General features: G+C 40.5%; 2 protein-coding genes across 3 annotated transcripts; one reads left to right on the top strand and one right to left on the bottom strand.

The window, feature by feature from the left end:
* Positions 1 to 255: 255 nt before the first annotated feature.
* Positions 256 to 10,043, bottom strand: ankha (ANKH inorganic pyrophosphate transport regulator a). Its single transcript, XM_054622807.1, has 12 exons — positions 9,467 to 10,043; positions 8,312 to 8,528; positions 7,993 to 8,111; positions 7,633 to 7,716; positions 7,347 to 7,517; positions 7,050 to 7,184; positions 6,097 to 6,189; positions 5,916 to 6,008; positions 2,406 to 2,535; positions 2,164 to 2,287; positions 1,872 to 1,971; positions 256 to 1,221 (listed from the first exon to the last, which is right to left on the bottom strand). Exons 1-12 carry the CDS (start codon positions 9,560 to 9,562, stop codon positions 1,099 to 1,101), a joined length of 1,485 nt encoding a protein of 494 aa, XP_054478782.1. The 5' UTR covers positions 9,563 to 10,043; the 3' UTR covers positions 256 to 1,098.
* Positions 10,044 to 15,046: 5,003 nt separating this feature from the next.
* On the top strand, positions 15,047 to 23,729 carry myca (MYC proto-oncogene, bHLH transcription factor a). 2 transcript variants are annotated; one of them, XM_054622930.1, is made up of 4 exons: positions 15,068 to 15,155; positions 19,352 to 19,492; positions 21,439 to 22,107; positions 22,603 to 23,729. In XM_054622930.1, exons 3-4 carry the CDS (start codon positions 21,465 to 21,467, stop codon positions 23,280 to 23,282), a joined length of 1,323 nt encoding a protein of 440 aa, XP_054478905.1. In that variant the 5' UTR covers positions 15,068 to 15,155; positions 19,352 to 19,492; positions 21,439 to 21,464; the 3' UTR covers positions 23,283 to 23,729. The 2 variants fall into 2 exon arrangements, with proteins under 2 accessions (XP_054478906.1, XP_054478905.1); XM_054622931.1 differs by lacking the exon at positions 19,352 to 19,492 and having other exon boundaries at positions 15,047 to 15,155.
* The last annotated feature ends 350 nt before the right edge of the window (positions 23,730 to 24,079 follow it).

Raw genomic sequence — 24,079 nt, 5'->3', positions numbered from 1 at the left:
CTCTATCAGTCCCGGTTTAGACGGGGTCCAACAGGGAGTCCTCAAAGTAACATCACCGTAGGACTACAGTAGGATATACAATACTGTACATTGGTTATGTCTTTCAGTATTCATGCATAGCCCACATGCTGTAAGGTCATTTCCATATTTTCTCACATTCATCAAATGTGCAAAACTGAGGTTTGTGTATATTGGGTTATTTAAAAACAGAAAAATATTGGTTGATTTTTGCAATTACAATTTTTACATCCCCAAACAATGAGGACCCAAAATCCAACATCAACAAAACACAAGCATTAATAATAATAATAATAAAGCAATTTATTTTGCCAAATAAGAATGCCTATACATTATATACAGTACGTACGACAGCCTGAATACTACCAGGAAAATGCTTGGCAAAACAAAAAGTAGATGGACTCCCAGACTGCATGGAAAGTGAACAATCATAACTGTATTCTGTAACACACGCAATGATATGACGAGGGATTCCCGACCCCTCCGGGCAATTAAATATACACATTCCATTACCTATATAAAACAACAATAATCTGTACACCGTTTGTATGTAAAATACGATTGCACAACCCACAAGTCCCACAACATGTCTATATTTGAATTCAAGCAAGGCCTTGCCGCTTAATCTTGATAAAGTAACATAAAATAATGAACTCTGTATTTTGGCAACTCCACTTCCACTCCACAGACGTTTCATTCTCGATGCCTAGGAGGAAAAAGTTCTCCTGTGTTGTTTTCCCTTGTTTACCAGTAAACACATGAAAGTGGTTAATACACCAGCCGATGTGATGATGCAAAAACTATGAGAACAGAGGAAAAGGTCGGAAGACGTCACGGTATTTACACTGATGGATGAACAATTGGAGGTGCATGGCTTTCTTTACAGTGTGCGTTTTTAACGGTGTGGAGGTCGACGTGAGGAAGACCTCGTCACTCTTATTCAAAGTTCAGTCTGTCGGGAGAACCTCTGAAACCAAAACCATACCCGGGTCCCCTCTCCAGCACTGTAACACTCGGCAGTCTCTTCTTCAGCAAAATCCCACATGGAGGCCGGCTTTACCTCTCCCCTGCAGTCAGAGTTCACTCCTGTTCTTCCTCCTGGAGCTCCTCTATGGCGTCCATCTGAGTCCTGGTGCACACCTCGCTCATCGGGGCTGAGTCCTCGCCCTCCACCACCAGCTCATTGGACATCTCGTTGTTCTTCTGCAAAAACAGAAACGGAGAGAAATGAAATCCATACAATCCTTACAAGTCACTGAGAAAAAAAAGGAGAACTAGAAAAGCCACAAACTGCAACTGAGACTGTGCTAATCTAATATTTAGAAGAGCTGCAAATTAGAAGAGCACGGTATAGCATGGAAGTACTCAGGAGCATGCAGAGCCTCATATGCTTCTGGTTATCGGCATTAACTCATTACAAACTTGAAACACAAATTGGGATGTTTAGGGGACTTGACCGTGAAGACAGTAGGACTTTTCAGAAAAAGAGAAAGTAAAGATTTCCCAGTGGGACTATAGAAACATGGGACTTTTCAGATCTTAAGGAGAGTATATTGTTCAGCATCATGTGCAAATCTCCCCTCATTTAGGGACTGATATCATCAAATGCAACAAACATAAGTAAGAAAATACCTTTAGAATGTTTGAAACACGCGGTTATATCCATCCTAAATGAAAGGTCTTCTTTGTTGCATGTATCCATGATGGATTAGTTTTGCTACATCTCTACTCAAGCTAAACAACGTGATAATTATAAGTGAAAGGACGCGCCTGGTTGAAAAGGTTTGCTGCAGAAAGCACAGATTGGCTGTGTGCTCTAGAGTCTGCAGTGAGCTCAATCCAGGTGTTCTCACCTGTTGTCGATAAACATAGCACGCTGCTATGGCAACCATTGTCGACTCTCCTATGAAGCCGGCCAGCAGGGACCCAACCCCGAGTGTGGCCCCGTGAACCCTGAAATACAAAGCATTATCATAACAACGTGGAAGTGGATCATCGTCCTGTTTGATTGGTCCAGGAATAAAAAGGAAAATAATTACAATTTTACCAGAATAACACACGATACTGTGTGAAATAACACAGTAAGCCTGAGTCACAGTGCTGACCTTTGTGACCCTGACACTGTTCTTTGAAGTGTTCACTTACCCCATATAAGGCAGCACAACTAGACTGGTGATGAGGACAATGATGCGGAGAACCGAGCTGGGGGCCAGCACAAAGGTCTTTTTCAGGGTCATGAGCCATCCAGTCAAATGAGCCCGAACAGTTACTGAAAACACACACACACAAAGTGGAAACATCACCCCACTGGTCCCAGCTAAAGCCACAGCAGGAGGGGAAATGCAGCTGGACACTGCCGCTGAAAAACATCTAATGGAGTGTCTTACCTGGCAGGGGAAAAAAGGAGAATATTCGGAGCGGGACCACACACAGCTCAGCGAAAGCAAAGTCCACTCCAATGACATCAACCAGGATCTTCTCTGATAGATGAGGAGTCCAAAACACCATAAAGCAAAGCTGGAAAAAACAAAACCAACAAAAGCAAAATTCATTTTTCGCGTCCGCTGCACCACAATAGAGTCGCCCGGCACGCCTCATTGGATTTCATTAGTTCATTAACTCAAGTGGTTTCCGATTGAAAGTGGGCCCTTTGAAGCTCAAGTAGAACAAGCGAGTGAGCAAACACATGACAGACAATGATATTGTTTCTGGAAGCAGTTGCACGTCAGGGAGTGGTAAACAGAAGAATAAACCTGTCTGATCTGAACATGAATAATAAGTCCATTTGTTTGAAATTGCATAAAGATAGTATCCTGCACACAAATCATAGAACAAGAACCAGGGGTACTAGAGATCCAGGTGTTTTTCCAGAATGTTCTTGTCACTCAAAGCAATGGCAAAATCTCACCCATATGCAACAACGCAACATCATCTAGAAAACACTCGTGCTTTCCAGCAAGTCCTCGCCCACTTGTACCTTCCTCTCACTTTGTCTGTGGAATGGCCATCTGCTGTCAATAAAGCTGATTTAACCCCGTCTTTGCGAGCCAGTCACGCATTACACAAATTAACCCTCTGAAACCTGGATACGTCCCACAAACTACTGCTACTCCAGCTTAGCTTTCCACCAATCATGCTTTCTGTTCGGGGAACTGGGTGAAGAGGTGAGACTTTATCATTTCCAACAAATGGAAATTCACCTATGAAACCATTCGTGATTTGAATGCAATGCAATGGCAAACATCTTTTATTGTTATTTACCCCTACCAACAGGACAGTTGTGCAATAGTGTTGCTGATTTGGACATGCTGTTATCTTCCACCACTGAACACTGGCTTCAGGTGCTTTCCTCCCAATGTGTTCCCGCAGTCTACCCCGTTTTTAGAAAAAGGCCGATCCTCAACCCATCTCAAGTTAAAAACTTCAGGCCTGTATCGCTACTATTGTTCCTATGCAAACCTCGAGATCTCATCTTGCTGGACTTGTTGGCATCCTTTGACACAATCTCAAGTACTGCACTTCTATCGATTGAGTACTTTCTCACAGGGCTCAGTTCTCACGGGGATGCTGAGAGTCCCAAGCATCATTTTCTTTCCACTGGGGTACCGCAAGGATCTTTACTTGGTCCCCTTGTCTTCTCAATATACACTGTTGACATCCGTCCTTCCCGCTACACTGTCCCGAGCTCAGTGCGCCTCAATGATATGTTAAAATTTATGTCCCTTATTTTACCTTGCTTTGGACAAAAGGATTAAATGATTAAATGTTTAATTATTTTATGTTGTCAACATTGAGTCATACTTTATGGAAAGAAAAAAACAAGGTCAGGAGAAAGGATGACACACGGCACAAGATTAAATGGGATAACACTGAAACAACAAACGGCCGGAGTGATTCTATAAACCTTTCACCATCTCAATCTCCTTAAACAATAACACATGTAGTCGGAAAGTTGATGTGGTTTTGTGGTTGTTGGTCCTCTGCACCGAAATATACGAATAGATTATTGGTAACTGGTGATTTCATTTTGGCATCGCGTTACCATCTATCATTATTTTATGAAGATGTTGGCACATAACTAATTTGCTTGGCTCAAGCAAAGCCGCCGTCTCCCCTGACATCCACACTCACTGCCACGACCAAGTCTGTTTTCATAAAGGTGAAAACAATTTGTCACAGGACATCGCTTAGTTCCCTTCTCAAATACTCTTCGTCAGCCTCCGTTACGTTAACATTGTTTTGTCTTTCATGTGTAATCGGAACAAGCCCAGGCATGATGGCTGTCAGCTTGTGTTTTTTCAACACCGCTACAGAACATACCTATCTGTCTGTTTTGCTGTTCAAAGCACCATCAAATGCATGTTTATAGCTCTGGGATTCCACATCTGGTGTGCAACTCTCCTCCTACTCCTACTCCTCCTCCTCCTCCTCCTCCTAAAAAGACCAAACCTTAGCCACAAACTTCCTGTTTTTCTTATTCGGGCTGTTACGGCAACTAACTGGGTCAAGAGCTTCTTTTTACCTAACAGACATGCAGTTTGCACTGCAAGACACTCAGAGAGCCTCAATCATACAGTGTTCATGCTGATCCCTATGACATAATTATTAAAAACATTTTGCTGAAAAAACAACATAATGACACTGCAGCACTCATTACTTAGCGGAAAAAGTACACCTGAGAGATGCTTTTGGAATATGTTAACGGATATGTTTTGCGTGAATGCCCATTACATAAAGCTCTTAAAGCCTGGGTGGGAGTGTTGAGGGGAGACAAAAGACCCTTACCCTCTTCACAAATTCCACCCTAATGTCTCTCTCTCTCTCTCTCTCTCTCACCGCAACCTGAAACCACTACATGACTGCTAAGGAAAATTACATTCAGTATGCCTGCAACTACGCTCTAAACCCCCATCACTGTACACATTAGTGTGCAGCTGTTCAAGCATAATTTACTTGAATGTTTGGGCCTTTTTTTAGCACTCCTAAATTTTGCCTTTGCTTCTGGGAAAGCAGTCAAGTTCAGAGATATTCAGTGGCTATCTTGTCAACATTGCCTTTGGCAAGCTTTGCAAAAATCTCTGTGAGACATGTCTAACATGTTACTGCAGAACACTGGACTAGTTCTGCCACTCTTAGAAATGAACCTTGACCTACCCTCAGTATCTTTCAATCTGTGGTGCAGCAGGATTAGAAAAGTGTAAACATAGCAGAGGTGTTCTGTTGTGGGTGAATTTGTGGTTTTTTTATTTAGCATGTGCAGAATTAGATTTACAACCTTGAAAATCCATAATACATTTGCTGTCAAAATAGATATGGTGTATGCAGTATAATAGTATAGTATGCAGGCATTAATACAAAAGAAGGAATTATTTGCTTTGCATACGAGGTTGCTTTAGGGCACCACTGTATGACAACTGACACCTACTGTAGGAGAGGTCAAATCTCAAAGAAGGACACCGTAGGCTGTAAACAAATTCACTTCAAGTGTAGGACTGAAAATGAATACTGGAACTTCATGCTAGCTGTAAAAACTGGATGGGGGTAGAAATTGAATAACACGATATATATTACAGCAATGTCTGGAAAGAAAGGGCTGCAACTTTTTTTCTCTGTATAATCTATGATGATATAACAAAGAGTAAAAGCTGCAAATTCTCCCATCTGAGCAGGTAGAGACAAAAAAATGGCAGTGGTCTATCATTTCATTAATTGTTTCACCTCCAAACCGCATTCATTTTTTCTCAAAAATTCCAGCCAGACATCAAGGAATTTTTCCACCCAGACCATAAAAACAAAACTGTTAACCTCACCTCTTTCTGAAATAAACCATGCTATATTCTGAGAGTAAAATGAAGTGCCTGAAAAAGCAAAAGATAAAATATTTGCCCTTATCTTACCGTGAGTGACAGAGCCAGACAGCAGGATGTAAACTTTTTAATATGGGACTTGGTGACCGGGGTGCCAGCGTTCATCTTGTTGCTGGGATTGTTCTGTTGACAAGAAAGCACATTTTCAGTGGCGTAAAAGATAAACTGTTACAACTGCGGCAAAGCACTAATAATGGTCAGTATGGATTACCTTGTCAAAGGCAGGGTACACTGCTCTCAGTTCAGTTAACCAACCGTAGGGCATGTGACCCACAGGGTATGTGGCCGTGAGGACAGCCACGGCCTGGAATGACAAAGACACAGCCGCTATAAGTTGTCAGCATGCCACACATTAAATGTTGGAAATACCACATGCAGCACACACACACACACACACACACACACAGCTAAATTAATGAAAGCTGTCTAACAATAGTAGGCATGAAAGCAACACGTGTGTCCCTCACTTTCCCAGCGCCGGTGCGGTTTTTCACACGTTTGTGATTGGATAACAGCCTTGAGCTTGTCATTGTGTCCCCAAACAACAACAACGGACAGCGTCAGGCTTTACGCAGGAACAGTAGGGCCATGTAGGAATGTTTTCACTCAGTGTAATCATGCCCTGAGTTTCACACGAACGTGGTGAATCACCCAAACCACTGGCAGCCAGTGTTGTCAATGATTTCCAGTTGGTTCTGGTAAACAGCTTTGTATTGTCTCTAGTAGTTTGGGTCTCTGTAAGCCAGAAAGCTCCAGAGGCAGTTTGTTAGCATCTGGCTTTTCATCTGCAATAACTTGAGGGAAGAATTTGTTCGCTGGCTTCACAAAGCTGTATAGTCCCTCTAAATTATGTCAAACAAGAGTCTATAATTATACTAGTAAAAGTATAAAGTTATTCGTTGCAGCATTATTAATAACATCCAGATTAAATGATAAAAACAAACAAGTTCTTCTTAATCATAATCGGTAGTTGGTGACTGTAAGGAATAACAGGAAAATGCTTTCTAGAGCAAAATTTCAGATATGTTTAATTCAATTCCTGACACACACACACACACACACACACACACACACACACACACACACACACACACACACACACACACACACACACACACACACACACACACACACACGCACACACACGCACACACACACACACACCTTTGTGGCATCAGCGGTCCCCTTGAGGTCGCGAGACACAAAGAGGTTGACGATGGGTCGGCTGATACGCTGAGTGGCCAGGATGAGGGCAAGGGGCCACCAGAAACTCAGCATCTTTTTGATAGTGGCATCACCCTGCAGGGATCAAGACACATCTGAAAAACCACTCTAGTTGTAGAAAAGACAACATTTACTAAAATGAACTAACTCCATTGTCCTTTTGTTTAAATGTAAAAGGTCCCAGAACCTCATTTACTCCTGTCGTAACAATTTTTGGAATAAAAAGACAGCACTTACGCCCACATCCATTCCACTGGAGTCTGGGATGTTGTCGTGAATGTTACAGTAGTAACCCAGACCAACGATGGTGAAACGGACCAAGGCACCCATATATAGGGAAAGGATCGGGATGAGTAAAGGTTCCACACACTCTAGGTTACTGTGGAGGAGGATGGCCACGAACACAATCTGCAGGAAACAACAGCAATGATTAACAGACAAAAAATGAAAGAGTACAAAACTGTCTCCCAACTCCTCAAATGTAGCCTTCTGCATTAAATTGAAAAATAATGGATTTTGTTACCTGGGCCACAACATCAGAGATGGAGGCTGAGCCTACTATGACGCTGTACTTGTGCTTGAGAAGTATCCCTGCATGAATCCAAGCCTTCAAAGCAGAACAATGCATAGTGTTATCACAAGACACCAAGCTTTAAACAAAAGCTCTATTTTGGACATTTTCCCCAACCACAGCTGGATGACAGGCTTCAAACAATGGAAGAGAGCTAGACTTTAAAGCGGGAAATACTCTCTCACTTGACAACCAGCATGGACAGAGGATTAAAAACTAGCGATTTATAGGTCCAGGGTGTTTAAATCCATGATTGCATGGTAAAATGTCTGACTGCTGATGTAGAATAAGCTTGCTGTACTGTACACTCACCATCGCATCCAACAAAGGGAATGCAGCCAGGTATAAGAAAGCCTTTCTTGTCTTGCCCCCGACAGAATCATCCACATGGTGGAGCTTATTAATGATGTAGTATCCTAAATCTGTGTAAGCTATGGAGAAAAAGAGGATTAAGTAGAGGTTAAGAAGATCATGTTTACATTGTTTTGAGCAGCAGAAGATCTGCGATAGAGGGAGCTGTGATCATGAAACTTAGGGTTTGCCACCCAAAAATTGTATTTTTCATCGGATGCAGTTTAAGCACAGCGTGTCATCGCATTGTGCACAAACAACCCCTTTAAAAAACACACACCTATCAAGATGTGTAGGACGAACGCGATGACCCCGGCCGTCGCCATGCAGAGCACGGCCTTCCTCCGGTCCCTCCTGCTGTTGACGAACACCAAACCCACGTTCTTGAAGTCGCTCATGGGTCCGGTGAAGAACTTCATCAGGGAGTAGGCCAGTCCGTAGCTGGCCAGCATTTCGATCGCATCCTCTTTGACTGTGGCTATGCCCCTGTTGAGGGCCTGTGGAAAGAGAGGAGAGGGTGAGGAGTGAGACAGCGAACGAAGGGAGGAGGAGAAGGGGAGGAGAAGTTCAGTATGGCAGCATGACTCGCCCACATGACCATGACTTGGCCTAACTTTATCTCTGACCAGATGGCGCTCCACCACAGCCCTGCATAGAAAAATAGAAACCTGCATGTGCTTTACAGACACAATAAAAAAGAGACCTTTGACTAGTGTAATATATATTCTGGACAGGAAACACCCACACTTGATATCAGATTTATTTCCATTCAAAAACAACGACAGCGGATCCTTTTTCCTTTGCAGCTCTGTGTGTGTCTGTGTGTGCTATTAATACCAGCTACAGAGACATTACATAAGCTTAATCCTAACATCTCACAGCCATAATGTGTGTGTTTTTATTGTACTATCTGCTCAAGGTCTCCTGGGAAGAGAGGGCAGCTAACAGGAAATGCCTAAAAAACAGGGGAAAAAAGGGGAAATGAAAGCAAAATCAAATGATCTACAACAGAAATAAAAAATAAAAATGGCCTTAAGATTTACTGATTAAATGAATGTCTGATAAATCACAGTAGTGTGCTGCTGGGTAATACAATGACGTATGCATTTAGTGACAGAAACATCCTCCATTGATAATGTATATGAACCCCCCCTTTAATGCTAAGCTAACGCAAGCTACACCACCGGCAGCCAACCGTCTTTTAACGGACAGCCAACCGTCTTTTAACGGACAAACAAACGGTCAAAATTAAAAAATTCAGAATTCAAAACGGGGTTTCCCCTGACAGCCGTTGGTTGACACACACACACACACACACACTGGGAATAGAATTCTCACACAGCGGCCGTTTGAAATTGAAAAACCGTTAGCGGCTATGACAGCGAATACAACGGACCGGTAAAGAGACGTTACAGAGACGTTACGGAGACGTTACCTGTTCTCCGAGGTCGATGGCGACGTTGGTGATCGCCAACGGCACCAGAAAGCGGATGAGAGGCCAGTAAGGACTGAGAGATGGAAACTCCACCATAGTACAAGCCGGGATGACAGAGCGAGGGGCATCTGCCTCGGTCTTGATTTATTTAAAAAATAAAAAATGTGTGGAACAAAAAAATAAAAAATAATCAATGATTTGCGGAGACAACACGACGGTTGAAGCACCTGTATATATGTAGCGAGGAGGAGGGAGAAGAGGAGGGAGGAGGAGGAGGGGACGGGGACGGGGAGCTCCGGTAGCGGCGCTTCGACGCTGCCGAGCGGAGGCGAAGGTCAACGGGGGTAATGTCAGACGAGGAGGGCATCTTCACCGCAAATCATCATCAAAAAAAGAGGGAGGGAGAGAGAGGGAGAGGCACGTGGGGGGGTATTTAAACAGAGAGCGAGGAGGAGGCGGTTTTCTTTTTTTAAATCCCAAAACGGGTGAGGATTAGTGTGCAGGCTCCAGCGGCGGACTGCGCACTGTGTGCTGCGCAGTGGTCCGGTTGTTGTATATATATATATATGTGTGTGTGTGTGTGTGTGTGTGTGTCTCTCTGTCTGTGTGGTAGTCTCTCTCTCTCTCTCTCTCTGTGTGTGTGTGTGGTAGTCTCTCTCTCTCTCTCTCTCTCTGTGTGTGGTAGTCTCTCTCTCTCTGTGTGTGTGGTAGTCTCTCTCTCTCTCTGTGTGTGTGTGTCTCTCTCTCTCTCTGTGTGTGTGGTGTGGTAGTCTCTCTCTCTCTCTCTCTGTGTGTGTGGTAGTCTCTCTCTCTGTGTGTGTGGTAGTCTGTGTGTGTGTGGTAGTCTCTCTCTCTCTCTCTCTCTGTGTGTACCCCTCCCCGAGACGGCTCGACAGCAACACACTGCCGCCCGCACGTGGGACAGGCTGTGACGTCATCGGACGTTCTAAACCCTCGTTATCACTGTAACACAAACACAGAGAGAGAGAGAGAGAGAGAGAGAGAGAGAGACTACCACACACACAGAGAGAGAGAGACTACCACACACACAGAGAGAGAGAGAGAGACTACCACACACACAGAGAGAGAGAGAGAGACTACCACACAGAGAGAGAGAGACTACCACACACACAGAGAGAGAGAGAGAGAGAGAGACTACCACAGAGAGAGAGAGACTACCACACACACAGAGAGAGAGAGGTCTGCATAATGTGTGTTTACGTTAAAGCACACACACATATAAACATGTGTTGTTCTGACTAGCTGGCGTGTAAATGTACATGTTTGGATGAGATAAGATAAGATAATCCTTTATCTTATAAAGGATGAGGGTTTCTGAATGTACAAGACACCAAATAATGGGGAAGTTTGGTACAAAGATGGTCAATAAACCTAAATGTTATACAAATATATCTCCACGCATCTTGTGTTTACACCGTCCCTCCTTTCAAGACAGCAAATAAACAAATAAAACTGGGCTGTGATGTCATCAGACATTCTAAACCTCATTATCACTGTAGCACAAACACACACACACACACACACACACACACACACACACACACACACACACACAGAGAGAGAGAGTCTGCATAATGTGTGTTTACGTTAAAGCACACACACACAGAAAAACATGTGTTGTTCTGACTAGGTGTCAGTTCAGCTGGCGTGTAAGTGTACATGTTTGGATGAGGGTTTCTGAATGTACAAGACACCAAATAATGGGGAAGTTTGACTGAAATTTGGTACAAAGATGGTCAATAAACCTAAATGTTATACAAATATATCTCCACGCATCTTGTGTTTACACCGTCCCTCCTTTCAAGACAGCAAATAAACAAATAAAACCCTGACATGGCAATATCTACAGGGAAATACTGACTCCTGGTGGACAAAGCAAGACAAATTAATTCCATGACATGTCTACTTTTATTTATTTGAATGTTATTCATTTAGAATATTTTTTATGCAAATACTTAACAATATATTACATTACATTACATTACAGTCATTTAGCAGATGCTTTTATCCAAAGCGACTTACAATAAGTGTCTTCAACATAGGTATTCAAGAGAACTACTAGTCACCAGAAGTCATAAGTGCATCTCCTTTCTTAAACAAGCATCTAAGAGCATAAACCAGAGCAAAAGTACAGAAACAAACTAATACGAATACAATATGTGCTATGTGGAAGGCTCATGGTAGTACTTCTTTTATCACTTTTGAGAAAAAGACAACAAAAATGTTAAAAAGGAATAAACATTGTCACCCAGTAAAACGAAATCAGATCAATTTCTCTTCAATTGTGCGAAGTGTATTTCTGTCATAGATGTATTTGACAAAATACTGTGACAAAATGTACATTATGCACATTCGTATCACAAACTCTGGACTGAGAGTAAGTTTGTGTGATCACATAAGACTGAATTTTGAATTTTGTGTTGTTATTTTACCCAAATATGTTGCACTATTACTTTTGTTTCTGTAATATATCTAATAACAAGTGAGTGTGTACAAAAGATAAGTCATTATGCCAGTAGAGTTTGATTCTCGTCAATTAATAAATGCTGCTTTTAGCCTTTTTAATCAACCGGGAATGTAAACAAACTAGTTCTTGCATGTTGGCTCATACTCATGTTTTAGGTGACTTGGTTTGTGTGTGGCTCTTTTTATTTTATTATTATCATTATTATTATTATTATTATTATTATTATTATTATTATTATTATTATTATTATTATTATTATGTTTTCGTTTGTATATTTTTCTATTTCACATGGACTTGAGTTTGGTATTACTTATTTTCTTACTTTGTTGATTATGATAACAAAAAAAGAAATCCAAGGAAAATTCTGTGTATGAGAAAACTTACTTGGCATTAAACACGATCCTGATTCGGAGGCATGCCAGAAAATAAACACTATTCCACTGGTAAGAAACTTATTTAATTGTGAAAGATAGATAAATTGCAAATTGCATGTTGTACAACATTTGTTTCAACATAAAAGTGAATTAAGTTTTCGACATGAGATGAATGCTTAAGATTGCTCATTAAGCTTTATGCTCAGACACACACACAAACACACACACACACACACACACACACACACACACACACACACACACACACACACACACACACACACACACACACAAACACACACAAACACACACACACAGGTAGCTGCTATGGTCTGTTTACAGTGAATGTCAAGTGAACACATGCTACTGTTGTAAGAGCTGTGAGTAATGTTCAGTCACAGCACAGAGCTGTTTGTGTGTCTGCTTGGTGCCTGAGGGGCTTCTGGAGTACACAGCCTTTTACGAGCAGACATGCCTAACTAAAGTCAGATGATTGAGCCCGTACCTGCAAGTACACTTTGTGTGTTAAATCCTAAAGCTGCAATAGAAATGCTTCATAATGTCAGTATTTTATTACATATACTGCTAACTCAATAATAGAGGACTTTGTGGTTTTATTTTGAAAAGGCAATCATTGATTTTTACAACCTGTTTTTTCATAGAAGTGTGTTTGGTGCAGCGTTTATCCACATGTGTCCTTCTTGTGTCGTAAGGTGTGTTTTTTTGGTTTTGGGTAACAAAGCAGGGAGTGGTGCTCAGGCATCTTTACATGAATGTCTTTGAGCAGCCAGGACCTCTTTTGAGTTAATGTGTATCTTTGTGTATCAATATAACAATGCCATGGAGTTCAACACAAAGTTGGTTCATTTTTATCAGTTGCAATAAAAGCTGATTACTCAAGATCACTCATATTGGCATGAGCGTGTCCATTTTAGTATTCATTTTTTACGATTTAGAGAACTGTGTTTACAAGTTTCCCAGATTATAAAAAACCCTTCTGTTACATATATTCTATTGTGTGTTTTTAAGGAGTAGGATGACCTATTTTATGGGTTTAAAGAGGAACGGATGTTACTTATCACTAATCTAAACACCTATTTGTTTAACATTTACTATTCCGAAGACGTTTTGTGATTTATACATGTTCAGAATTTAGGAAGTCTTAGGAAGACATTTGGCTGCCAGACATTTAGCAGGCAAAACATATATTCCAGTACTTTAAGTATTGGCAGAGATATAGATGCAGAGAGTTTATTACATTTTCTAAATACTTTGCAAGAATTGGTTTTAAGAAAACTACTTGCTTAAGGGTTTTGAATAATTTCATATAGAAACATGGTGATAGTTGAATTTTTAAATAAGTGCAAAACTAGAATCATTGCAGTAGCCTGCTGTGATTTAATGAGTAGCATTTATATTTACTAACTGTTAATGAATGACAAATGTTGGCAATGCCACTTTATTTATAAAGCACAACTCAAACTCAGAGACAATTCCAATAGTGTCACATGGTCCAAGAAAAGCATTACATTTAAAACGATAAGCAACGATGAACAGTGAACTAAGATAGAATTAAATTAGATTTGAAGAAGATATGAAATGGCATTAAATAAAATTATACAAATGAAATAGACCAGAAATACATTTATATAATAAGCATTTATAATTGACCCAAATGCAGCAATAGTATTTCAGTTCAGAAGAGAAAGCAGTCTATCAAAGGCACAAAAACAGTAGAGTCTTTAATTAGTTAAATGTTTTTTTAAAAAAGGTTTACAGGTGATACAACACGCCCCCTAGTGGTCATTTATGGGTCGAACAGCTATCAGCACCAGTACCTGAATACACCTGATTCACTTCATAATCAGTTCAGTTTGAAGTAACTCACATCAACAGACAAACTCTCAACACTTCCTGTCTCTATAGGACTGTGATCAGGTGTTTCTTTAATGACATTGCACTGCACATTGATATACAAAACCTTTCTTTCAGTGTCAATAATCATAAGTGAAAAACAAAGTTCAGTATGAATAACGTGGCTTTTTAAACACACAGATCATGAGCTGCCTTATACAGGGAGCGGAAACATCCACTGGTATTTTCCAACTTGAGTAAAATGTTCAAATTTAGCATCAAATAAAGCAGCTGATGTTGAGTTGACATTGAAGGAGCACGTCGCTGTTAGTCATGAGAGAGAGGAACTAGCAGAGGTTTAGTCAAAGGAGGCGGAGAGAGACGAGGGTAAACGATGTGGAGGCTGTCTCTCCTCTTCACTGCTTCACTCGCCAGCTGTTTCTCTTCACAGTTGATTTATGTTGTTCTCAGACTTTTGAGCGACATTGTCAGATAACACAAACCACTCACAGAAGGATGGACCCTCTGAATATGATTGGTGCTGTTAAAACTGCCTTCCCCTCATGTTAATTTGTCTTTCTTGCCCCTTTCTCCTACTTTTGATTTGGGGTTAACAGGCATAAATGAGCAAAGCCTGATGCATTTTGTAGTAAAGATGCAAATATCATCTATATTTACTTGCTTTTTTATCTGTCATTCGGTATAAGGGGACTGTTACGTTAACTTAACATGCTTTTAAATGTTTTTTAAAGTTCTTCCTATTTCTATTTTTGTTATACAACTGTTGAAATTCTTCCATGTTGACTTCTAGGAGGAGTCAGGTCATCTGTGCTGTCTGGAGTCAACTAGTCACTACAGGTGAACTCAATCTGCCTTGAATTAGTGCTTTAATAACTAGGAGGAGAAACAACTGTTTGCTTATCTTCAACCAAACCTGCATGTGTTCCCTTATGCTTGTTACGGTTTTCTAAAAGTGAGTATTCTTTGAGATCTATCAGTATGATCAATTTAAAACTAGTTCCAGTGTTTAACTGATGTTTTGTTTGTTTGAATATATGATATTTTGAGCATGAAAATTAAGAGGATGGTTAAGATGAGTAAATACATTGAACTGATATCTTAATATATGTCATACAACTTTTGTTATTTGTTTAATCAATACAGAACCACCACTTGACAGGGTTAAAGGGGAAGTTCATGTCAAAATAAAGTCCCTTTTTGGTTAGATATACATTCGTATATATTCAAATATTTGTTTTTGAGTCCGACCTATGATCCTTTAAGGCCTTTCTCCTGTCTATCAAATGGAGTAGAATTACCCCCAAAATTATCTTTAAATAGCAGAAAGTATCAGGTTTAGTAAAGCAAACACAATTATTTTAGGAAGGGTTACAATACAAAGGTTAATATAGCATTTCTGAGTGTTTGTTATACTAAGATTACTGCGGTTAGCACAAAAATCAACTTTTATCTTTCTTTTTTAACTTCCTTTAATATCCTATGGTACTTATTTGAATATATAACAATTTTTTTCTTTCTGTTTTCTCTTCTGTAATGATTTTTTTAATCTATTTGTGTATATCCTTTATTTGATTTTGATTTTGTATAGGGCGTGTCTGCTAATTTGACTTAATTTGCATAGATTAGATTCTGTGCACACACAAAGCGACAAATCAAATCTCAACTAAACACCAAACAGTATGTTTCTATGATCGTAGTGCAGGTTTTGTTCTTGTAGCTGTAAAGTCAATAACTGACGTTGTCACTGTCAATAATTAATGACCCAATTATCTCTTGAGTAGTCTGACAGATCTGCCACGCTCACATTAGTGACTGCTTCGTTGGCAGCCTCCTCTCATCAGCTAAGATGAACAGATATTGATTTCCTGCTGAACTGTGTCCAACACACCCTCCGTTCATCTATGTGTGTCTGATGATAGGCTCTCAATCTATGAATGAATTGAAGTGTGTGAAAACACTGCCACATGACCTACGAGCTCCTGTCAGCATTACTTAGCACACTCGAGACACAGAAGAGGAAACGACATGGCATGATGTGCTGAATGTGCTTTATATAAAAAGACCACAGGACGTTGGATTTGTGGTCAGAAAATTAGGGAAGTTCAGAGAGGAGTCAAAGGGAAGAGCGACAGCTGGTGTTAGTGGTGTGAAAACCGTCGTCCTGGCTCATTCAACAGTTATTTATCTAACTGGGTTCAATGGGGGAAAAAAGTTTAAGTGGTGGATTTAAATATAATATATCCACTGTACACACTAAAACTATCGAAAGTCTTCAAAAGATTCTAGTTTTTCTTACAATAGAAAGGCAAAATCTTCAGATTTTAGGGCAGTAAAATACCCGTAACATAGGGGATTTTTACATTAATAGGGGATTATTACAGTAAATATATATTTTTGTAAGTATTCAATTGTCAGGTCTTAACATAATTAACATAAGCTTTGTAGGATTTACAATTAATCCTTTGTTCCATTGTGGAACTTATTGAGCTCAATATATATGTATAAATATAATTGACAATCAATTATGATGGTGTAAAGTAATTTAGTGCACTAATATGTTAATACGGAGTGATTTCAGACTCAGACTTATTGTGATCTTTTCATGTAGATCGTAACTGTGATGTTGTGACTCGATCGCCAAAAAACAATCACTATCTTGATCATAAATTAATTGTTTGAGTGGGTTTACAGCTTTTTTCTTTTCTCTGTTTTATATAATTTAAAAGAAATTAACATCTTATCATTTTGGGCTGTTTGTTGGACAAAACAAACAATTTGAAGGGAAATGATCTTGGATTATTATTCACTTTTTAGACTAAACAAATATTTGATATATTGAAAATATAATCGACCCATTAGTCAATAAGAAGAATGCCTAACTGCGTCTTTATTTGCTCGCAGTGGTTTGTTTAGTTAATATAATTAACACCAGAAGAAATCACAAATCTCTGTAGCTTTACCACTTTTATCTTCAACTCTTTCATTTTAATTTCTCAGTTTGTACTCTGTTATTTTGGTTTAAACACTAATTATTATCATATCTCTTATTTATGTCTTATTGAACATGTTTTCTGTCTTATATAAAAAGCACTTTGGCTATTATTGGAGTGTGAAATGTGCAATAATCACCTTGCGTTGTATTGTGAAAAATATTTGGTACATCTTGGTTGTTTTTCTGGTAGGTGAGATATCTTAAGCAGTCTACAAAAAGTAGATGATTTTAGTTTCTGAACTCATTTGTCTGAGCTGTATTAACCAATAACTGTAGAGTATGAACACTGTTAATCCACCTAAATGGCTGATATTGATCCTTATAATATGATTTTTGCAGCACTTATATAAAACTCATGTACGATATGTTACAGAAGTTTTTTTTGCTGTATTTATCATTTGCCAAACTAGATGGAAATCTCTGCCATTGACAAAACATATAAATAAAACCTCTGCACTTTACTGTATTCAGACTGTGTCCATCAAAAGTGCTAGCGTCAGTTTCACTGAGATCAAACTTCTCCAAAAGCACCTTCGGCCTCCACTTATCAGAGGAAATGATGCCAGCCGGTCTCAAAGCTCCCCTCTGTGTCTCCGGACGCTCTGAAAACACAGAGTAACACAAGAAACATCCGGAGTCGATAAACACAATGACCGCAACACATGAGTCTGGTGGTTATGATCGCTATCCTCCACACAGCATGGCAAAGTGAGGAAAGGAGAGAAGGGAGGGAAAGGAAGAAGGAATGAGTGCAGAGGAGAGGAGACAGGTTGTTCTTTCAGTCTAGGTTTTCTTTTCCACTTCCTCTGATAACAAGAGAAATCTCTCCTCTCTCCTCTTGTCTCCTCCTCTCTGCTCTCCTCCATTTGTCCGCTCAATGATTAATTTATTTGTTCCTCTGAAGAAGTGGACACTTATGTTCCAGTGAGCATTACTGAACCACACATCCCTCAGAGAGCTTGTGGACACTCCTTATAATAAAGATGAAATATTATTTAGTCTTAAAATTGTTATAAGTAAAAAGGGCCAGGTCTAAAAAAAAAAGTCAAGTATTGGGTAATTGTTTAAAATTGAATCTCAGGTTTTGAAATTTGTATTTTATTTTTTTTAACTGCGACAATAAGCCTACATTTTTTTTTTTTTTCAAAGTAGCAGAAATAACTTCCTTAAAATAACTTTTTGGATTAAGTAAGGTCTTAACCATACAATAATTTGATTTAAGTCCAAGTCTGTACGCTTCACTGCAATGGCAGTTGTTTCAGAGAACAACAGTAATGTTGCAGGTGTACACATGTTTTCTTTTGTTATTTTATAAATGTTAGTTAATCATTTGTTTAAACGGGTGGTGGTTGCACTCAGGACCTAAAAACATGAACAGAATAAAAGCACAGACATCAAAGGTGTTAGTTTTTATTATTAACAAGTTGGTTGTCATACTATCTATAATAATGGTGGTATACAAAAAAAATGTTAAATATTAAGGCATAAACTCACCTATAACTCTCTTTGTTATGTCAACAAAAAAAATTCGGACAACTGTTTCCAATATCAACAACAAACTTTAGATGCACTTTGCTTATAAAGGTCAGCTTCATATGTTTAATATCTATCTTAAAATACCACTCACATGTCAAAATGTACACTGAAAGGCTGTTAAGGGATTCCTTTAAAAGGTGATTTTCAGTAAGTGATTGGGGACAAAATCCACAGCATATATTTTTTGTTTTAAGACAGTTGGACAAAATATGCATTTATTTATCTAACTCAACTATTGTTTCAGTTATACATGTAGAAAGACGTCTTACATAATGAAAACTAAATATAAACTGATCATTGTAAATAAACAAACTCTCAGAATTATATAAAGTTTATAGATCACTTATAAATATATATATTTAATAAACGCTTTGATAACTAATAGCACAACTCTCTTTTTAAAAAGGCTGCATTCTAAGTCAGATTTGTCATTTAATGTTTTTCCAGAACTCTATGTTTTAAATTAGATGACCTAGTAACCCCAATAAAAAGCCCCACTAACCCACTAAACAGCACTATTGTGTTACCGATATATATTCATAGTTTTACACCAAACAATCTTTCTTAAATTTACTTTCGGCCAATAATCCCCCAGTTCATCATTGTTTGTGGACTTTAAGGTCACCTCCATGGTTTGACCCTGCACCTACCTGGCTCCAGTCCACTCCCAGAGGCCACCATTTGAACCAGCAGAGGGCGCTCCGAGCCCGTTTAATCCCCCTCCCCATCACAGCAGAGGAGGGCACCTCCATCCAACTGCGGTACCCATCTGATTCCTTTAATTGCTTCCTTCCTGTAGTTAATTGGCACCAATCTGTCCAGCCTCAAAAACCCAAGCTGCATTTACACTGTCAGGATCAAACACACACACACACACACACACACACACACACACACACACACACACACACACACACACACACACACACACATTATATCTTATTGGTGCATGTTCTTTTTATACATCACCATGAAAACTGCAATTACTGAGAGTGTCTTGCTTGTTGAATTAACCTGTTTTCAGCCCATTCAGAGCTGTCAGTGCCTGCAGACAGATCGAGATAAGCTCCTGCACCTGTGAGCTCTGCGTTGCTTTATCGCTGCACAAATTGTGCAAACCTGGCATGTGTTATTTATTGCAACACTTTCTTACATTTGGGATTTCAAAATAAAAAGCTAAATTGTGCAAAAGCAGGTAAATTAATATAGATTTCACCTGTAAATCTCCTTTATTGAAGGATTTCTATGAGAGTAAAACGTGCATGAGATATACCTGGCATGTGTTATTTATTGCAAACACTTGCTTACATTTGGGATTTAAAAATAAAAAGCTAAATTGTGCAAAAGCAGGTAAATTAATATAGATTTCACCTGTAAATCTCCTTTATTGAAGGATTACTATGAGAGTAAAACATGCATGAGATATACCTGGCATGTGTTATTTATTGCAAACACTTGCTTACATTTGGGATTTAAAAATAAAAAGCTAAATTGTGCAAAAGCAGGTAAATTAATACAGATTTCACCTGTAAATCTCCTTTATTGAAAGATTACTATGGGAGTAAAACGTGCATGTGTTATTTTTTTGCAAACACTTTCTTACATTTGGGATTTCAAAATAAAAAGCTAAATTGTGCAAAAGCAGGTAAATTAATACAGATTTCACCTGTAAATCTCCTTTATTGAAGGATTACTATGGGAGTAAAACATGCATAAGATGTTTGGGGTTATTATAGGCGGGATAGTAGTACAACAACTCGCCCTAATTACCTCCTCCTCCTCCTCCTACTACCACTACTACTACTACTACTACTACATTAGTATTTTTGCATGCCTCCCGTCAATGGGAGCTCCTCTACTATGACCCCTCCCACTTCTCACCCAAAATAGACCCGGCGTGCATTGAAAACATCCAATCTAAGCACTAAACAACCCCCTAAAATCACCCATTTGTAGTCCAACCCAACTTTAATATCGTGTGTGAATTATCCAACACGATAAATGCGCCATTAAAACACTACACACGTGACATATTTAACACCGGTGAGGGTTTCGCGGGAAAACGCGCGGAGGGATACAGCGGAGGCGCGGAGCCGCGGGGGAGTGATGCGGCGGTTTTTATTGCAGCCGGCGGAGCTCTCAGCTGTGATTCTCACGCTGCTGATGACAGACTGTACGTCGTCCTCACCGGGTCGCTGGTGCTGCCATTCAACTCCCCATGCATGCCACACACAGCCTCGCAGAAACCCCCGTGGAAGGATTTAATGCAACTTTCTTATTGGAATAACTTTACTACCCATTTTCGGCTCGATTTCGACTTTCGGCTCGATTTCGCCTTTGTCTTCTCCTCTAAAAAAAAAAAAAAAAAAAAAAAGGTAAGGAAAAATGTTGTTTTTTTTGTGCAGCTTGCAAATACACATTCCCACGCTAGTTTTGCATAAAAAAAAATATAAATTATTGCCCCCCTTCCCCCTTCTTTTCCTTCTTGCAACTTCATTTACAACCAGTTTCCCAGTTGCGCACCTGCAGCGCTGCATGCATGCGAGGCGTGCAGACGGTGTTTTGCAGCGACCATGTGATGTTGCTTACACTTCAATGTTGCAGAGCAGGATCTGTGCCAAGCAGCTGCTTTGAACCTGCAGACTCCTCCCTTCTCCTCTCTTTTATTTTGTTTTAATAATCAATCTCTCTCTCTCTCTCTCTGCAGCTTCACCACCACCATCAGGAGACAAAATGCCGCTTAATTCAAGTTTGAGTAAAAACTATGACTATGATTATGACTCCCTGCAACCGTATTTCTACTATGACAACGAGGAGGAGGACTTCTACCCTCAGCAGCTTCAGCCTCCTGCTCCAAGTGAAGACATCTGGAAGAAATTTGAGCTCCTGCCGACCCCTCCTCTCTCCCCGAGCCGCCGGCCGTCCCTGTCCAGCCTCTTCCCCTCCACGGCGGACCAGCTGGAGATGGTGACCGAGTTTCTGGGCGACGATGCGGTCAACCAGAGCATCATCTGCGACGCTGACTACTCCCAGACCTTCCTGAAGTCCATCATCATCCAGGACTGCATGTGGAGCGGCTTCTCTGCAGCCGCCAAGCTGGAGAAGGTCGTCTCCGAGCGGCTGGCCTCTCTGCACGCCGCCAGGAAGGAGTCTGCGTCCGGGGGGGATTGTGCAGCAGAGCCCACCTGGAGGCTGAACAGCAGCTACCTGCAGGACTTGAACACGTCTGCTGCAGAGTGCATTGATCCATCCGTGGTGTTCCCTTACCCCATAGCAGAGACGCCCAAGCAGAGCTCCGGGACGCCGCCCAGTAAGGATCTGGGGCTGGACACACCACCAAACAGCGGCAGCAGCAGCAGCAGTTGTAGTGACTCAGGTAAGCACCCATCATGCAATGACACACCCCTCTGTGCAGTTAGGAGTTTCCCCCTGAGTGTCTAAACAGTGAACATGTGTGTGTTTTTGACAACTCACTAAGATATTGGACAAAATATAACTGTATTTTCACGGTAATGTCAATATAAATGTGTGGATAATAATCCAATAACTCACTCTGAAGTCCCCCGTCCCCAGTGAAGTACCACGTTCAGTGAAGTCTCAGAATAATAATCAGAAATGACCTCAAACTTTAACTTAAAAGAGGCCAGCTCTTGTTTTTAATTGATGTAATGTGCAGTCAGATTGGCAGGAGGTGGAGACGTGTTGTGTAGTAGGCTGCTGTGAGAGGAGCTCCAGGCTGAAATGTTGAGCAATCAGCTGATGTGGAAGGGGAGATTGTTCCCCCTCCGTCTGTGGCATGCAGTGTGTGTGTGAATAAACTGCCTCCTTGAATCAAGAGTGTGATTGTTTTGATTTTTTTTTTGTCTTGCAGAAGATGAGGATGGAGATGATGATGAGGAGGAGGATGAGGAAGAAGAGGAGGAGGAGGAAGACGACCAGGAGGATGAGGAGGAGATCGACGTGGTCACGGTGGAGAAGAGGCAGGCGGTGAAGCGGTGCGACCCCAGCCCCGCAGAGAACAGGCACCCCAGCCCACTCGTGCTGAAGAGGTGCCACGTCTCCACCCACCAGCACAACTACGCCGCCCATCCATCCATGAGGCACGAGCAGCCGGCTGTCAAGAGGCTGAAGCTGGAAACCAACAGCAACAGCAACAGCAGCAGCAACAACAACAACAGCAGCAGCAGCAACAGCGGGGGTGGCGGAAGTGGCGGCCACAGCAGGGTCCTCAAACAGATCAGCAGCAACCGCAAGTGTTCGAGCCCACGGACGTCTGACACGGAGGACTACGACAAGAGAAGGACTCATAACGTTCTGGAGCGTCAGAGGAGGAACGAGCTCAAGTTGAGCTTCTTCGCCCTGCGGGACGAGATCCCAGAGGTGGCCAACAACGAGAAGGCGGCCAAGGTGGTGATCCTGAAGAAGGCCACAGAGTGCATCTACAGCATGCAGTCGGACGAACAGAGACTCCTCTCACTCAAAGAGCAGCTGAGGAGGAAAAGTGAACTTTTAAGGCAGAGACTCACACAGCTGCAGAGCTCTCGCGCTTAAGAGTTTTGAATCAGCATCATGAGACTTTTTTGGCCTTTTGTTTTTTATGCAAGTTCAAGACTTAGGGTGTACAGTTGTTGTTGCATGCAAATGCAAAGCGGATTAAGTTGTTTTGGAATCTTGTTTGATTTCAATGTTGAAACTGCCTCAATTGAAGTTATGGGTGGATTAAATATTTAAAAGTTTATTTTTATTAATAAAATATTAAAAAAATGGGGCTACCCTGTTGAGGGGCCCAAACTAAAATATAAATTTTTATGTTTTGTATATAATTAATATTTCCTAAGAAAATGTATTTTTGGATCTCAATTGTCTGGATGTTCAGACCCAGTGTTTGGTTTTTTCATTATGTTCCTAGATTCTTTTGAAATATAAAAAAAAAAAAAATGTTTCTTCTTGAATTTGTGTCCTTGTTCTTGCAGCTCAAACACACATTTCATCACAGTAGACACAATAAAATGTAATAGAGACACACGTGGGTTCAGAAGAGGGAGACACATAAATGACTGCATGATTTGAATAAAGTGACTGACACGGAGTAGATGCTCATGTTTAGATATGGTAATGAGGCTCCACTTCACTCAACTCACTCTGACTTTAAGGTTTAAGGATTAAAATGACTTAATACCTTCACTTGAAGATGTGATATTTGTCAGTGTCCTAGCTTTTGATCATCAAGAAGACACGGTAAGCTCAGACCATGGTCTCAGATCTATGCATAAAGCCTTTAAAATAGCACTGCATGACACATTTTAACCTAAGTGAGTGCCTGTTATTGAAGATATTCCAATATTACC

The sequence above is a fragment of the Anoplopoma fimbria genome, chromosome 21 (assembly GCF_027596085.1).
Source record: "Anoplopoma fimbria isolate UVic2021 breed Golden Eagle Sablefish chromosome 21, Afim_UVic_2022, whole genome shotgun sequence".
NCBI classification, from domain to species: domain Eukaryota; kingdom Metazoa; phylum Chordata; class Actinopteri; order Perciformes; family Anoplopomatidae; genus Anoplopoma; species Anoplopoma fimbria.
Note: the sequence above shows the minus strand (reverse complement) of the source record. Positions and strands in the feature narration are given on the sequence as shown.

Excerpts from the sequence above, each read along its gene's own strand:
- ankha (XM_054622807.1), bottom strand. The coding sequence starts at position 9,562 with ATGGTGGAGTTTCCATCTCTCAGTCCTTACTGGCCTCTCATCCGCTTT. Across the intron at positions 8,529-9,466 it reads CCATCGACCTCGGAGAACAG|GCCCTCAACAGGGGCATAGC; the intron begins GTAACGTCTCCG and ends CTCTTTCCACAG. Across the intron at positions 6,009-6,096 it reads TGTACCCTGCCTTTGACAAG|AACAATCCCAGCAACAAGAT; the intron begins GTAATCCATACT and ends TCTTGTCAACAG.
- myca (XM_054622931.1), top strand. The coding sequence starts at position 21,465 with ATGCCGCTTAATTCAAGTTTGAGTAAAAACTATGACTATGATTATGAC. Across the intron at positions 22,108-22,602 it reads CAGCAGTTGTAGTGACTCAG|AAGATGAGGATGGAGATGAT; the intron begins GTAAGCACCCAT and ends TTTGTCTTGCAG.